Genomic DNA, 16,504 nt, shown 5'->3' with positions numbered 1-16,504 from the left:
AGGTTTAATATCACAAAGAACGACTTGACGGAGATCCTGAGTGATGTTTGTCTGAGTGGAAACGTCTCCGCTGCATTTCCTGCTGTTTCACTGTGCCCGAAGCTCAGCTCATATAGGAAACACGTTTAGACCCGATCCAGCATCAATCACACCAACTCTGAGTCTCCACTTTTTCTCCACAAATCTGGCATCACCTTGAACCAGCCAAGAATTGACTTCCGAGCTTCCCAGTGGGACTGGACTTCCATATATATCAGCAGCAGATCCTTTAAGTCCCCAGAAGTTTGTCAGACTTGTTCTCTAAACAAGTCTGAGGTGAGTCCTCACCCCTGCAGACTTGGACTGTCCCTACCTGACACCCAACGATGTTCACTTCCCCTGGAGGTCAGTGTTTTGGCTCAGCGGTGTCGTGTGTTTTAACAGTACCAGATATGACAGATCACAGAGAGCGTTTCTGCAGACGAATCATCAGTAGATTTAATAGAGCATCTCTGAATCTCTGCACAGCACAAACGCAGTAACACTGGGGAGGCTTCTCTCCTGCAGCTCAGCAGGTAGAAGGTGTCATCTACTAATCGAACAGTTGACGGAAACTCTGAGAAAATCCTGGATCAGGCTCATGGTTTCACTGTCAGAGTTTATTCTACCGAGTCAAGAAAAGACTTCTCATCGCATTCGTTTCATCAGGACGCTGAAATATGTCCAAATGTTTTTAATGGATGCCTGTGATCGTCTGTTCACATTAATGTTTAAGGTGTACAGATTTGATTTTCCTCTCATATAGATTCACCTGCATTAAAGTATTAATGAAGGGTTTTAATTAGGAGGTTAGATTATTGTTAAAATAAATAAGAAAAAAACCCCAATAAGACTTCCTGCACCTCTTTCACAATAAAAACAAGAATTCGGTCTCCTCACTAAGACTTTTGTTGTGAAACAGCTAACGACTGACACCTCAGCCTGAACCTAAATCTAAAATGATGAACAGGATTTTGCATTTTGCACCTGTATGTGTATTTAAATAGTACGAGTACACGTGTACCTGTATCTTGTTGCTGCGCTGGGCTGGCCCCCCGTCCATCAGCCCGAGTACATACAGTCCCATGTTGTATTCACTGCCTCCCCTCAGAGAAAAACCAAAACCCGTAGGACCTCGCTCCAGGTCCACGCTGTAGAACTTTGACTCCTCCTGCTGGACACAGACAGACAATACTGCTGATACTAAACAGTACTGCCTCTTTAATGACAGTCCCACAGTACAGCTGTCTTCCAGTGTAAACTTCAGACAATTTAGATGTAAATGTAGCACACAGCAGGAAGCGGTCTGCTTCAGACACTTTTGCACAGCTGGAAACACTTTCTGATTTAAGTGGTGCTTCCTGCACATCCTGTCCTCGGTAGGATGTGCAGGAAGTGGAACACCTACACCTGGTCATTTGTGCACTCACATGCACCACATGTCAAGACAAATTCAGGGCTGCAATTCATGTGTGAAGAAGGCTTAAGATGACAGTCGCCGATCAAAGTAATATTACAACAAAACAAAAGTTAAACCGACCTTTGACCTCCCTCTGGGTCCTTTTATCATCCGACCATCTATGTCCAGATCTGCGGCTTCGGTCAGGGAAGAGGAATCTGGAAGAAGTGAAAAAGACAATGAGAAGGGAGATGAGATGACTCTATTTACCATCACAGTAGGTTTAAGAATTAGGCAATCAAGACGTGAAAGATAAGTGTTATCTTTCAGTACAAAATCTGTTAATTTAAGCAGTTTAGGAAAAATATTTCATCATCCATCCACTTTCGTAACTGCTTATTCAATTCAGGATTGCAGGGGGGCTGGAGCCTCAGCTGTCACAGAGGGAGAGGCAGAGATATTAGAGGCTGAAGCAATATTAATCTAAGGAAAATATTTTAGTGTCTGACTGGAGAGACACGGCTAGTGTAGCAGCCATACAAGTATAAGCTATAATACTGTGATGTCCTTGTGTCTAACTTTAGAGCTCTCTGTAAAGTATTTGATGTCCCAGCTCCACTTTCACAGGCTTAGCAGTAATTAGAGTTCAGTTTCTTTATGCAGTGCCATTTCACAACACCGGTCCCCTCAAGGTGCTTTATATTGTAAGCTACAGACCCTATAATATTATAAAGATTTGGCGACAGTGGGAAGGAAAAACTCCCTTTTAACAGGAAGAAACCAGAACCAGCTGCACAGAAGCCCCGCCTGCTGCTCAGGTAACCAATCAGAAGAAAGCTGGCTTAAAAGTGACGCAAAGGAAGCTAAAAGGCTTATTTACAGTTACTGGCCTTACTGTAGGTATAAGTGTTTTTAGTGTATCTGTGTTTTTTCATACGGTGTCGAGGAGTGATGCTCAGCCTCAGTGTGTTCCCGGCTCTCCTCAGGATCTGGGCCAGGTCTCGGTGCTGTAGACCTGCGACCGGCCGACCCTCCACCGCCTCCAGCTGGTCTCCGGGCTGGATCTGCCCGCTGCGAGCCGCCGGGCTGCCACGACGCACCGTCACGAACCGGTGAGACATCAGTGATGGGGCTGGAGAAAGGAGAGAAAGAGGTCACATGGTCAGACATCACCTGGACAAATCATGATATTTTTGGTACAGACTGCTGAGTTGAAATGACAAATAAGAACACGGAAACCTGCCAAATATTTTTCCAAAAAGTACAATTAACGATTAGGACAGGATTTACTCAGAACTGTGAGACTTTAGCCGACGCTGTGTATTCTCTCCTCGCTGCTGTGTAATAATACATGTGCTTCAGTTTTAATAATTGAGGCCTGTTCACTCTGCTTGGCTGAACTACCAGCTGGTGCAGCTAAATAAAGGAGCAGAAAGACCCACAGTCAAACCACATTAACACCATCTGCAGGGTGTTGGTATGACCTGTGGTGGTCACATGACTGTTGTCTATCAGCACAGAGTAGAAACAAAGAAACAAAGACTCGCACACAGCAGTGATCTGGTTTTCACTCCTGTGTGACACCCAAAGGCGTCCTGTGAGGGCAGGATCGATCGAACACCGTCACAGAAACGTGTTGGTGAGGTTGGACAGAGCAACGTTTGAGTATAATGTACACTTGCCTGTAATTGTAATTTTGTCCTCAAAACTAAGACTAATGGTGCACCTGATTAAAGTAGCCCTGCCCACCTGCCAAGACATATAACGACTGGGACTCTGGCAACTTTAGTTCCCATTTCTAGCATGAAGAGAAAGTGATGCAGGCAGTAGCAGTGTTAGTGGGGAGGAGGGAAACCACAGCACAGTACAACGTGCACTATTTCTAAACAGAAAACTGAATCAAACTGAAAACCTTTGACACAAATTTCCTAAAGAAAGTACTCTTTGAGTTGCTTTAACCTTTGTAAAGTTGCTGCACATGTGCAATCCGCTCTGCAACCCACCTCCACCCCAGGCACTCCTGCTATGGCCTTTTCTGAATGAATCCATGTCGTGTTGTTACTGACGCCTGTTCTGAGTGCTGTGCTTCTGCGCTCCTTGCCTCTGGGGTTTTCACATATGTACACGGAAGGGCAGGATAGCGTGCTCTCCCTGCGTCATGCATTTCCATGTCAGCGCAGGAAGCCATAGTCGAGCCATGCTACCAAATAGGGAAAGGAATTGATAAGAATATAGTGATTCTGATTCCATTATCAATATCATTTATCGACTTGATTCCTTATCGATTCTCATTGGGTTGAGCCACCACCAAGCAGCAATAAAGAAATAATATTCATGCAAATTAATTGCATGCTGTAGTCAAATGTTTGTGCGTGTTATTTCACCTCTTTGTTATGATCAGTGTTGGAGTTGTTACTCAAAAAAAAATCATTATTACGCATATTACACAGAACACTTTTCTTAAAAATGATGCAGTTATTTACTCCCGGGAAAAAGTTCTCATTACACTCGTTACTTTCATGTTACTCTGTAATATGGCTGAAGCACGATGTCTCATTATCACCATTTAAAAATATAAACCTGAGGCTACAACCCCACACCAACACAAGTCCCTAATGGGGACACACACGTCTCTAAGATCTTTCTCTTTGTAGAATATAAAGCTGTCTCGGCAGATGCTTGCATCGAAGTTGCGTTAGCAGCATAATGCGGTTGTTTCTGTCCTGGATGCAGTTTTACACTTTACCATTTATCTCGTCCTTTTGTGCAATAAAAATAAATGTCCACATCCACACTCCAGACTGTGTCACTATTTTCCTCCTCTGGCACGCGAACTGACATCAGCTGATTGTAGTGCGAGTGCAGGAACCAATAAGCAGGATCGATAGGAACTGGACTACTGGGTACCGGTTTCCTACAATAGCCAGTTCTCCCATCCCTACTATCAAATATAAATATATATTTAAATTTGTCACAGTGGAGGCACTCTGAGGTGCGCCTTTCTGAGCACGTTCATTAATCACTGGTGGACTTTGCACCAATACTAAATCTTGTTTAGAACCAGTTAATCTCAGCTCGATCCTGCTCTGAACTTTTTTCCTTTTTAATCACTAAACTGATGGAAAAACATTTGTAGGAGTTTGTTTTTGTAACAGCCAAGTTCACCAATGTAGTGTTTAAAGTCATTTCTGGAGATTCACACTGGTCAGAAGTTAAGCTAACCTTAAACCAAAGATGTAGTATTAAATTATTTACCTGTTCAAGTCCCCATAGTGTGGTATCACATACAGAATTATGCCTTTGTATTATTTCTATCGTAACACGCATACTAAGTGCACATAAACTAAAGCTGAAGCTCGAAACCAAATCTAAAACCTTAAAAATCCTTTTAAATGTCTGTTTTAAAGTGAGGACAGTCCTCACAAAGACAGACAGACACACACACACACACACACACACACACACATTGATCCAAGCCAGTGTTGAAATCTCTGGGAGGGAGGACCATGGGGGGAAATTCTCAGAAAGATTTTCTAGCTCAGAGACACTAATCGTTGAATCACTGAGAACAAAGAAAATGGAAGACAAACGAAAAAGAAAAAAACGTTTCCGGTTGAACAGACTGCGTGGTCACATGACCAGCAAATACACAAACCGATGACCCTGAAACCACCACCGAGTCCCAACTCCTGACTGTGTGCAGTTTCAGGTTGTAAAGTCTAGGAGATAAAACATGAAGTGACTGAAGGCCAGAGAGCTCACCTGATTACAGTAACCTGCTCACATGACCCAGTTTAACAAAGACAGCAGCTGTTAGGGGTATGTAGAACAAAAACACTGCATATTGACTGACTTATGATGCACAAAACAACCATAAAAATGGCAAAAAAATGGGCGCAACCACTTGTAAAATGAGCAAGTGACACAAAATGACTAAAAGGAGATTAAAAAATGATAACGGCAACAATAAGAAATGAGCACAAAGATATGCAATATGGGCAAAGATGACCAAAAAGCAACAAAAAGCAGTCATAGAGAAATAAAATACAGTTGTAAAAAGGTACAAAAATGAGCAAAAGGGTTCCTATGTAGAGTATAAATTTATAAAGTTGAAAAATTATGAGCTGAAATGAACTTTTATACACATAATATTTCTAAATCACCTGTTGGCTGGTTCAGTGCACACTATGAATGGACAGGATATAATCTGATATAAAAATATATATTGAAAATATTAAAAATGCAGCTGGCTTTTATCACTGACTCTGGAGGATTAACGTACTGCTTCAAATGAAGCTGAAAGTTGATTAAACAGAGGCTGCCCCGACGTGAGAAAACCTGCATGAGAATTTTTCGTGCTGTTCAGGAATAGCTGCCGTCGACCTGCAGCTCAGACACACAGCCTGAACAAATAAACTGGACTGCACTCGGCAGGACTGCGATGTAAACAGGATTCGCAGAGAATGGACCGAAGCAGGACAAAAATCCCACCTGCTCCTTTAAAGTCACTTTAAGAAGCTTTAAAATATCAAAGAGGCAAAAGAGTGTGTATTTAACGCTGTTTAAACACACGGTGTAGGAGGGTGAATGCGAGCGTGTGAGCTGATAAGAAAGTGCTGAGATCACTGTGTTCAGTCGGTGGAGGAGGCACCGCGAGGCTACAGAGAGAGAAATATGCTTCAGTGAAGCAGAGGAGGAGAAGTGTGATCATATCCAGGCTGACAGCTGCAGGCAGAGAGCGATGAGAAAAAACCCAAAACTGATAAACAGTCACTACAAATCTTTGTGTCTTTTGTATTTCTGTGCACACATCTGTCTCCCTGCCTTTGCCTTCATGCATATCCAGTTGCTTCTTACAGGACGATAGCAGCCTGGTCTCACAGGTACTATGAGACCATAGTTTCTATACACAGTCTCACATTTTCAGAGGACAAAGCAGTTTCATGGTCAGGCCCGCGTCTTTGTTACTTGATTACAAATGAAGCAGACATCAGACATTTACTCAAAGTGCTGAATTTGTATTATAGAGCTTTTCAGTGTAAAGAAGAGAGAGAGCAAGTAAAAAATCAACAGTCTGGTAAAATCAATGAATGGACTGGCCTGAAGTGCATGATCACAGAATTCTTTCCATTGTTCAGAAAAACTATTTTACAACATCTAACCATGTCAAGAACACTCTCGGGGCGTGTCATTGTCACTGGTGGAACTGGGTCACTGGTGTTCATTAATCACGTGACTGCTGATAGAAGCAGCAGGATGAATTATGAAGTGTATATGGTTATACGCTCTGCTCAGATTAGGACAGATCCTTCAATGACCCAATAACAGCAGCTGCAGACAGTAAAAGCAACCCAAGAGTTTCTCAAGGTGAAGAAATGGAATTAACAGCCAGTCAGCTGATCTCAACCCAACAGGGCAGCTTTTCAGTTATTAAATAGAAAACAGAAGGCAGAGAGACCCACAAGCAGCAACTGAAGGTGACGGCAGTAAAAACCTGTAAAAATGCAGCATTTGGTCTTGTTTTCATTCAAGTATTAAAAACATTCAAAATCATTTTAACTTGTTTACTTTTAAGCCTCTAAAAATTTGGGGATGTGCATAAAAATATCCAAATATTCCCAAAAAGTTCATGCAAAGGTTTTTCTAAAACCCTTGAAATAAAGCTGAAACTCACACGTCTGCACTCACATCTTAATTGTCTGATGTAAAACCAACTGTGGTGGTTTACAGATACAAAAACTGTGTCCTCTACAAATCATAGCCCCCCCCCCATCCCAGAGGATAAAGTCCTGTGTGTCTCCTAATGACAGTGCCCCGTGTTCCCTCTTGGTCCACTGAACAATGTATTTTTTAGGCTCTGGTAAAGTTTTGCCGTAAAAACAAAGTAGAGACTAAGTAAAGACCAACCTCCTTTTCAGCTTGACACATCACGTCAACAGTTTCACACAAGTCTCTTGTTTTCGATGTAGGGTGGGGGTAAAGTGTGGGACCGAAACTACAAGTTAAAGAACTTAAATTATTGAAGAAACTATAAAAAAACTTTAAAAATTGTGCCAAAAATCCATAAATCAAACTTCTATTCAGCTTTTTCTTTTCTGCTCAAACATACAACTATTTCATATGTCCTGACATGTACTTCTGGACATTTCCTTCTCCTTCCGTGTGAGGCCTCTCTGGGTCTGACTCCATGAATCATGTATGAGAACATTTGCTAGATCACTTTCTCCAACCACAGTTCTGACTCCAGATGTGCTGCACAAAGAAAACCAATAAAATATTAACCTGTTGAGGAAAAATTCAGCTTGATATCTCAAAGTAACTAAACATTCATGATTTTCACCACAACACCACAACCAGCACCACGATCCAGACTCTTTGGTCAGGCGGCTCATCGTGTTTTTGTTTATTTACTGTCCTTGTGGTAAACTCTGATGCAGTTTTCTGTGTATGGCTCAGAAAAGATGCTGTTTGGTTGTTTGGGGTTTGAATATAATACCAAAAATGATTTACTGACGTTGTTACGCTGCCAAAAGACCCTCCTGTGCCTGCACACAGAATAAATCCTCATCATAAGACCTCTTCCACATTCCTCAAACATCACACATACCTCCTGTCTGCCCACATGAACCCAGGTGCTTTTCTGCTGGTGCAGAGTCGCAAACAAGTCCGCTCTGCCTTCTCTCTAAAAGGCTAGAGGCCATGTTAACGTATCAACATCAACACATAACAGCTAGCTTCATGACACTCATCACATTTTCCTGCCATTTGATGTTTTGTTATCACCAGCTGGCATTTTATAAATGAAAAAAAAGAAAAAAACTCAGTAGTTTTCTGCACACTGCTGCTTTAAATTACTTTTTACTCAAGCCCAGTTTACTTGTGTGTGGGACTTATAAAGTCTTATTTGGTATTCATAATCCTGCAAGTAAGTGGATCCTGATTCTAGACCTGCGACACTGGAACTTTTTCCCCCCGGATAAGAGACGCTGCTCTGACTGTTGAAACATGAATAATTGTATTTCAGATTAGGCTCTGGCTCTAAACCAGCCTTAGGTCTGCTAGAGTGAAAAACAACCCCAGGAGACACAGTTACATGTTGGGGAAGCACACAAAGAGCTCTTGGAAAAAACAAAAACCTAAATTCATTTTGTATCTGCTGAGTTTTCTATATTCAATATGTTCCACAATTTCATATCCATCTATATCTACAGTTCACATGTCTGTAGCTCATGAGGTAGAACAGGTAATCCACTAATTGGAAGGTTGGTGGTTCGATCCCGGGGTGACCGAGGGACTCTGATGTGTTCATTGTGTAAATGTTCGATAGTGCTTCTATAAATGGGTGAATGATGCATGTTGTATAAAGCACTTAGACTGCTTCAGTAGAAAAGCATTATTTAAGAATCAGTCCTCACAATATTGCAGTTTGAAGTCTCAAAACATAAAATATAGTACGGAAAATTTCCCAAGGCGTTCCCGAGCCAGCTGAGAGATGTAATTTCTTCAGGATGTCCTCCATCTACCCCGGGGTCTCCTCCCAGTAGGACGTGCCAGAATATCCTCACCTACGAGGCACCCAGAAGGTGCTGGAGTCGCTTTATGTGCGCCACAACCAATTATTGTTTTTTTGTCAGCATTATCATTGCCCTGCTTACTGATTTAGTCCCACCTCTGACTGGCTTCAGAAGGCTCACCTGCACATATATAAAGCCAGCCTACAGGTCCAGCCCTAAAGAGCAACATGGGGCCTCCCATCTGCAGGAGGGGCTGTCGGAGCATCCTCAAAGTCAGGTAGTTACCACATGAACAGCAGGAGCACCTATTATTACACTTTATTCCAATCATATTGAATCCAATAACTAAAGTCATGCCTCTCCCACTAGTCGCCATGGGTCATGAGCCTGAACCATGAAGTGGCAAATTATAATCTGTACTTTTACACACATCAGTTCACACAGTTTCAGTAAACTCAGCCTCACACAGAGTCCTGAGGTTCAAATATGTTTGTCATCACTTTTATGACAGATTATAGCAGTGTCATAGCAGAATGTTTGCAGTGATTTTATTGATGCTTCCCATTTATATACAGACTATAGCCTCTAATTTAATATAAATACTCAAATATGACCACATGTAACCAAGTAATACCAGCACGCGTCACTGCAGCACGACATAACTGAATTCTATGTGTTTAGAAAGTCAGAGTTATGCTAATAAACAGATTTTGTCAGCAGCGCAATAAGCAGATGATGTCTGAGTATTAATATTTGGAGTTTTATGCTGTGGGACTTTTACGGGTGAATGGTTAAATACATGAGGATGTTTCTCGTTGTGAGGACGTTGAGTCTGTAGCTCACCTTGGGAGAGCTTCAGAAGACTGCTAGAGCACAGGTGAGAGTTCAGGTTCAGGGTAAGAAGCGCGTTAATGCATCATGTACAGGAAGTCCTCACAAGTGCTGAAAGACAAATGTGTGTGTCTGTCCAATTTCATAGTCCAATAAGCCTGAAGTCACCTGCGCTCCAGTTTGTCAAACACACACAGCCCAGCTCATAATTCTGCTGAATTATGGATTAAAGCTGCTATTAATAGAAAGTTTAACATCTCCTATTCCGAATGCTAAAGCACGAACAGACGCATTCACACTCGACACACGACCGCCTCGGGAGCACAGGCTGACGTTTTTTCAGAAATCCTTTGAGTCACGGCATTCCTCTGGGAATCATGCGGAATGGGAGCTTTGCTGTTCATAGTGTGACTGGAATGGGACAGGAAAGAAGTCAGCATGTATAACAACGGGTCAGTTTTTAAATAAGGACACGTAATGCTCATCACTATGTATTATTTTTGGTCCTTTTGGCTATTTGGTGGTTGTTTCCAGCCAAAGATGGATCTGGCCACAGTGATGTCACCCATTGGTTAACCCTGTAAAACCCAACCCATCAAGAAATAGCCAGAAAATTCAGATTTTTTGGAACTGGGATGATTATTAACCCTTATAACAAAATTCACTTTTTTTTTTTTTTCGCTATATCATGTTTATGATTTGATTTGGCCGTTTTTGGCAACTTTTTATTAGCAAAAATGTTAATTTTAGACAAAAAAAAAAAAAGTTTGGTCGATAACATTTTGAAATTATGGCAAGTATTGATCATGTTGATGCGATAGAGGTCTCAGAAACTCATCTATCAAATATGATACAAAGGGCATTATAGGGTTAATGAGGCCCTCTTGCTGCTGACTGATTCTGCTATTACCATCTTTGGATGCTGAAGCCAAACAAGGGGTCACATGTGACTGAAAAACCCAGGGATGCTGCACACTCATGGTGAAAATGTATTTATTTGTCCCTTTGACTTTAAATGGAATTATAATTTACAACTCAATGTTGTTTTCTTTTCAGTGAGGCTTGAAATTAGCAACTGAGACCAGAAATTCATTAGAAAAGCGTTTACATTTTCTCAAACCTCCGTACAACATGACTTCTTTTTGATGTCAGAATGATCCAGGATATTATAAATAATCCTTTATTTAACTATCATTCATAACTAAAAACACAGATGGAAAATGAGAGGAATAGTTGAACTATAAGGATTAATACAGGCTACATATTTATTCTCATGTTAATTTTGGGACTCCTTTAACAGTGAACCACAGCTGGAAATAGACAGCACATCTGGACACAAACAGGCCGGCAGATGAAGCTAAGCTCTGAGTGAATTTCAAAGGGTTATGTCATGAAGATTTAATATTACATAACTTACACACAGGCGCACACATTGTTTTAATATTGTCAGAAAACAGCAAAGGTAACAAAAATTAAAGAACTATTTAATTAAAAATTGAAATTTGCTACCAAGCTCATCCTTCAGCCCTGTGCATGTTTGCATTACTGATGATGTGGGAACATAAATCTGCTTGGACCGTCGTAGTGAAGGGGCTCAACTTTCTTGTGGGAATACAAAACAAGTCCTGATAATGTGAACCCTAACATTTAGCTGAAACGTAATGCCAGACGACTTTGCATTTCAAACTGACAAAGAGTTCTCATCAAGAAATCGAATGTGCATATTAAACTCATGCTGAATGCATCGAGTATTTGAGCCACATAGTTTTAATTTCATCTCTGCTCGAGAACCCACTTTTATCTAAAAACGTTTAATTTTTGACTCTGTCATACAGAACGCCATACTTCCACACCAAACAGTCATTGAAGCCTCAAATGTGGATCACTCCACTGCTGGAAATAGTCCCCAACATATTGCTATTGTCACCATTTCCTTCTAAGTTTTAGTGAAAGTAGCAGTGAGCAGCTTATTAAAATAATCCTCATTAATCAATTGTTAGTTGATTTTAGTTATATACTTTGACATTAGAAACAAATGGGAATCCAAGCAGTCATCGGCGGTTTAGTACACCTGGACAGGTCACCAGTCTATTGCACTGCTAACACAGAGTTTAGATTTACCAGTAAACCAAACCAGCATGTCAGTGGACTGTGGGAGGAAGTTGGAGCACCTGGAGAGTCCCAACGAGGCAGAACATGTGAACTCCACACTGAAAGGCCCCGGTCGGTCAGCAGGACCTTCTTGTGAGGCACCAGTGCTAACCACTGCTCCACTGTTCCACCCAAACCAGAAGCTCCACCGACAGTAACCAAACCTTTACCCTAAATGAAGCTCACTCATCATCATTTTTAGTGAAATCTTGAACACAACCCTGTGTCAGTCATATGAAACCCTACAAACACTGACAGAGCTGACAGTCAGGGCAAACCTGCTGCTGCTGAACTGCAGGCGTGCTGACCTGTACACAACCACATCATACAGTCTGAGCCACAGTGAGGACCAGACACTCACAAAGGTCTAAACTCAAACTGGTCCACACAAGGATAGCTTTACACACACACACACACACACACACACACACACACACACACACACACACACACACACACACACACACACACACACACACACACACACACACACACTTTCAATGAGGTGAAACTATTTCAGACATTCCTGAGAGCTGATACAGATTGAGGAGGAGAACAAGGAGACAGGAATAAAAGGGAGAAGGGTTTAGATTAAAGAGGGAGCAAGGGAGGAAACAGATTCATAGTAGCTGGAGAGAAACATGTTACCAGCTCTGACTACATTCAAGTGTTTCTTCCAGATGCTGCAGGAAGTGTGAAAGCCTGTTATTTTGTCCCGTACACTGTGGACTCTGATGCCACTGACACCCAGAAACAGAAACTGTTATTGTTGCCACTGCAACTGTATTTTCACAAAACTCCACTTTCCCTTTTGTGTGGTGGACAAACATGAATCGGTGGACTCCTCAGTATCTAATCTGATATTACTTTTTAGTATCAACTGGAAGCTTTGAAGAATCTCACATTAGATGAGAATCATCAAACATAAAGAAGCAGCATGTGGCTCTTTAGATGAGAAAGAAAACATTTAAGTTGCACATTCATTAATTTTCTTAATAAGCTAGTGTTGGTTAGGGTTCAAATGTACTGCTTTATGTAGGTTTTTCCATTATTATGCAAACCCAGGACAAAACTCATTTAAGATAACAGTGTTGAAAGGCAACAACTTCTAGTTTCTGAGATGATTCTTCTTATGCAACCTCACCCCAACAATAAATGGTTCACAGGCGATCTGGTTAGAGCCTGTAGTCAGATGACAAAAAACCCTCTTAAAAAAACTTTACTAGGGAACAAAGCACAAGAGGAGCAGGCTGTGAAAACTTGTTCCACAGCAGTGCACGTACAAATTCAGGAGTACCTTTGACCCACACACAGCAGGACTCTAAATCAATACGGCTCAGGCACAGACACGATGATGGACGGACCTCCCAGAAACCAAGTCAGCCTTGAATTTAGAAGAAAGCTTAAAAATCCAAACTAAACTTACATTTGGAGTCCTTGACAGTTTTCAGAGCTGACTGCAGTCGCTCCAACATGATGGATAATTCAGACCTGAACCGAGCCGAGACCTCAACAATGCTCTGTCCTTGTTTCTCTGTCCTCACTGTTTGTCCTTCTGTCTCTCTGTGCTGTCTGCGTGAAGCAGGTTGCGGCTCTAAAAGCAGGAGCTGGACTGAGTGAGCTGAGCTGCAGTGAGTGATAGAGGGACAGTCAGAGGGGGCGGGGCTTATGCAGAGCAGATAGCGGTGGGAGGGAAATTACTCATGTGGAGGGGAAGGAATGCTAACAGTGGAGATGATTGTTATATTTCCAAAGGAGGAGGTGCAGTGGAGTGCTGTGTATCATTGTCGCTCAGTTCTCTGTTCCTTCCAGCTGAATGCCGACCAGAGAAGCTCAGGTGCAGCTGAAATCAACCAGAGAGTCGCCACAAACCCAGCTGTGGAAAATCCCTCAGTGCTTTTGCACAGCTACTGTACTGTGTCCAGCTTCTGCTGCTTTTTGTGTCAGCTTCAGGAGGAGGGAATCTTGGACTGCATTTATGTATTACTGTGCTGCTTTTATCTGAAAGCTTTAACTCCTCCCAGTACACCCGCGGCTTGTTTACATGTGAAACGAGTTGCTTATTAACCCAAACTAAACTGTGTGATATGCAAATCTAGTGCCCAGGGTTATAGTTACTTATAAGCTAAGTGCTCTTGTTTTGTAATTATTACAAGTAACTTTTATTTTATTGCAGCTGAGTGCCTTAAAATCACAGCAGTATAAACATCAGTAAGGTAACTCTGGCCTGAGGCTGACGAAGCCATTTTTCTCAGCTTCTATTGTAGCCAGAATGTACAGAAGGAACATAATGGATATCCGGTTCAAAACTTCCTGTTTCTCCTCTGGTCCTTTTTAACAAATACAGATAAATTTTATCTGCATGCACCAAAGCTTGTTCAAACAGAAACCAAAACTGTACCAGTATAAAAAGTCTTGCCCTTCCCTCCAAAATCAGATGTTTGTTTATTTGAATATGAACTTGAACTCTGGATCGCTGGTGAACAGCAGGCTTGAAAAACAATTTTCAAGTTTCCATCATTTCTTTTTTTTTCATCCTATATCTTCAGAGAGATTGAAGGATTTCAATAGGTTTTATTTTTAACCCATTTCAAGTGTCAGTGGGTAACATTTCCAACTCTGTGATCCGGCCCACTGAATTCCTTTACTTTTAAATTACCCACTTCCCCTCGGGCTAAGTAGAGAGGTTGTGTTTCTTACTTATCCATCACATATATTACCAAATGAAAGTCCCTTTCACGTCCAATAGCTCTCTCCACTAATTGACTGCCTGCTTTTTCTAACAGTTTGATTTGTCGCCATTTAGTGATCAATGGAAATAACTTGTTTGCTTTCTCTTCTTGTTTTGGATGAACAGTCAAATTTTCTTTTTGCTGGAAGAATAATATCGCCACAATTTAACCACTAGACCATCTAAACAACATTTGCTTAATGATAATTTGAAGCAGTTGTTTTTCTATTGTCCGTTTCAGGTATATTCTTCTTGAATCCTGTTTCTGTTGTACTTCTTTGTGCGTCACACACAGGAATGTCAAACTAGGACGGATAAAGTGAGGAAAATAATCTACGATACTAAACACAGACCAGGGGCCCAAAGGGGAGGTTAACAAGCAACACAAGCAGACTGAGGGTTTAAATAGAGGCATGATGTCATTAGGGAGAGAGAACACAGCTGGGGGAAACAAGGCACAGGTGAACAAAATCAAACTAATGAGACAAATGGGAAATAAAGCTAAATACATGGCACAAGAGACAGCACCAAAATACAGTACAAAGTAATGACACAGAAAAAGACCTAACACAAAGACTAAGCCTGGATACGAGGAAACAGGGAGCACAGGGGAGGTAAAAACAAACTGAAAACTCCAGGACCTAAATATAACCTCAAAAGATGACCTAAAATACAAAACTCAATCATATAACAGGCGGTGACGCCGACAGAAGCTGGACATACGGAGGACTCTTTGCCACTCACCTCCACTCACTTCCTGAGAGGCGATAACAAATCCAAAGCCTTCTCCTTGTCGCCTCCTCAGCTCCACATCCACTGACTTTACTCCTCCTCCTCTTCCATCCTTAGGAACGGCTCCTAGTCCGCCCTCTCTGAGTGCAGGAGGGCCGCCGGCGCTCTCCTCCACGCCCAACAAGTCACGTGGCTCTAAGGTCAGCGTCACAGGAACTGAGTCCAGGAAGCTAGTGCTCTGGATGAGGGCCGAGGCTGGAGGTCCGTTAGGCGTCTGGGCAGGAGGGGCACCTAAGGATTCAGTTCAGCTTTATTTGTATTCAGTCACAACAGCTGTCATCTCAAGATGCTTATAGCTAAGAATTAGGCGACACTGTGGGTGCAACGGGACCCACATCATCTAAAAATGATCATTCTAAAGAAACCTGGCATTTTGGATTTGCTTGGAAAGCACAAGATTTGTTAAATGATTCCCTTAATAAATGATTTTCCTTTGCCTCTTTCTGGCTTTCTCGCTTTACAACAAAAAGTATTTTACTTAAATATTTACACAGCCCATCATAGTTAAGTAGAAATATGTAGAAGTGTAGAAATGTGCTGAAATATCTGCCTTTTGTTTTCCAATTTTCTGTTAAATAATAAATGCATTTATTATTTTCCTCTGCAGGAGCTGTTTCTGAGGCAGAACTGGGAAATCATGTCACTTATACACCAACAAAAACAGCTACTGGCACAGTTGCCACTCACTTAGCAGCACACCTCACTACTACTCTTGGATGCTTTTACCTTGGTGGTTCCCTGCTGCTGGTAGTTGCCCCTCCTGGGGACTCTCAAGGGCCAAACCAGCCTGGCTGAGTGGGGGAATACCCCCCACCAAGGCACCCGTGGACGGGGAAGGCATGTCGGCTGAAGTGTTGGGGTGGGAGGAGGAAGGGCCGGTCATTCCGTGTGGGATGATGAGGCGTTTGTAGATGTTGGGGGTGACGACTGGGGAGGATACGGGAGCTGTTGGAGGAAAGAGTAAACCCTTAAGTTCTCATTATGTCATATAGATATGATCTAAAGTTAAGCAGTTAATCAAACCAGTTAACCAGTTAAAGTTAACCAAAACAGTGAGTGACAATAGAA

The 16,504-nt window shown here is 41.9% G+C and overlaps 1 protein-coding gene across 7 annotated transcripts in view; it reads right to left on the bottom strand.

Annotated features, from left to right (window-relative positions):
• Positions 1–16,504, bottom strand: part of magixa (MAGI family member, X-linked a) — a 61,106-nt gene that overhangs the window by 8,472 nt on the left and 36,130 nt on the right. For 6 of the 7 annotated variants that reach the window (XM_040022675.1, XM_040022677.1, XM_040022673.1 and 3 more), the window contains exons 15-19: positions 16,163–16,381; positions 15,389–15,667; positions 2,355–2,549; positions 1,559–1,635; positions 1,043–1,192 (exon numbers count right to left, since the gene is read on the bottom strand). In XM_040022675.1, coding sequence (XP_039878609.1) covers positions 1,043–1,192; positions 1,559–1,635; positions 2,355–2,549; positions 15,389–15,667; positions 16,163–16,381 — 920 coding nt within the window. The remainder of the gene's footprint in view (positions 1–1,042; positions 1,193–1,558; positions 1,636–2,354; positions 2,550–15,388; positions 15,668–16,162; positions 16,382–16,504) is intronic. The other variant, XM_040022674.1, reaches the window with a different exon arrangement.

Source organism: Simochromis diagramma, unplaced genomic scaffold, assembly GCF_900408965.1.
Source record: "Simochromis diagramma unplaced genomic scaffold, fSimDia1.1 OVJJ01000308.1, whole genome shotgun sequence".
Taxonomy (NCBI): domain Eukaryota; kingdom Metazoa; phylum Chordata; class Actinopteri; order Cichliformes; family Cichlidae; genus Simochromis; species Simochromis diagramma.
This window is presented reverse-complemented; position numbering and strand designations above follow the sequence as displayed.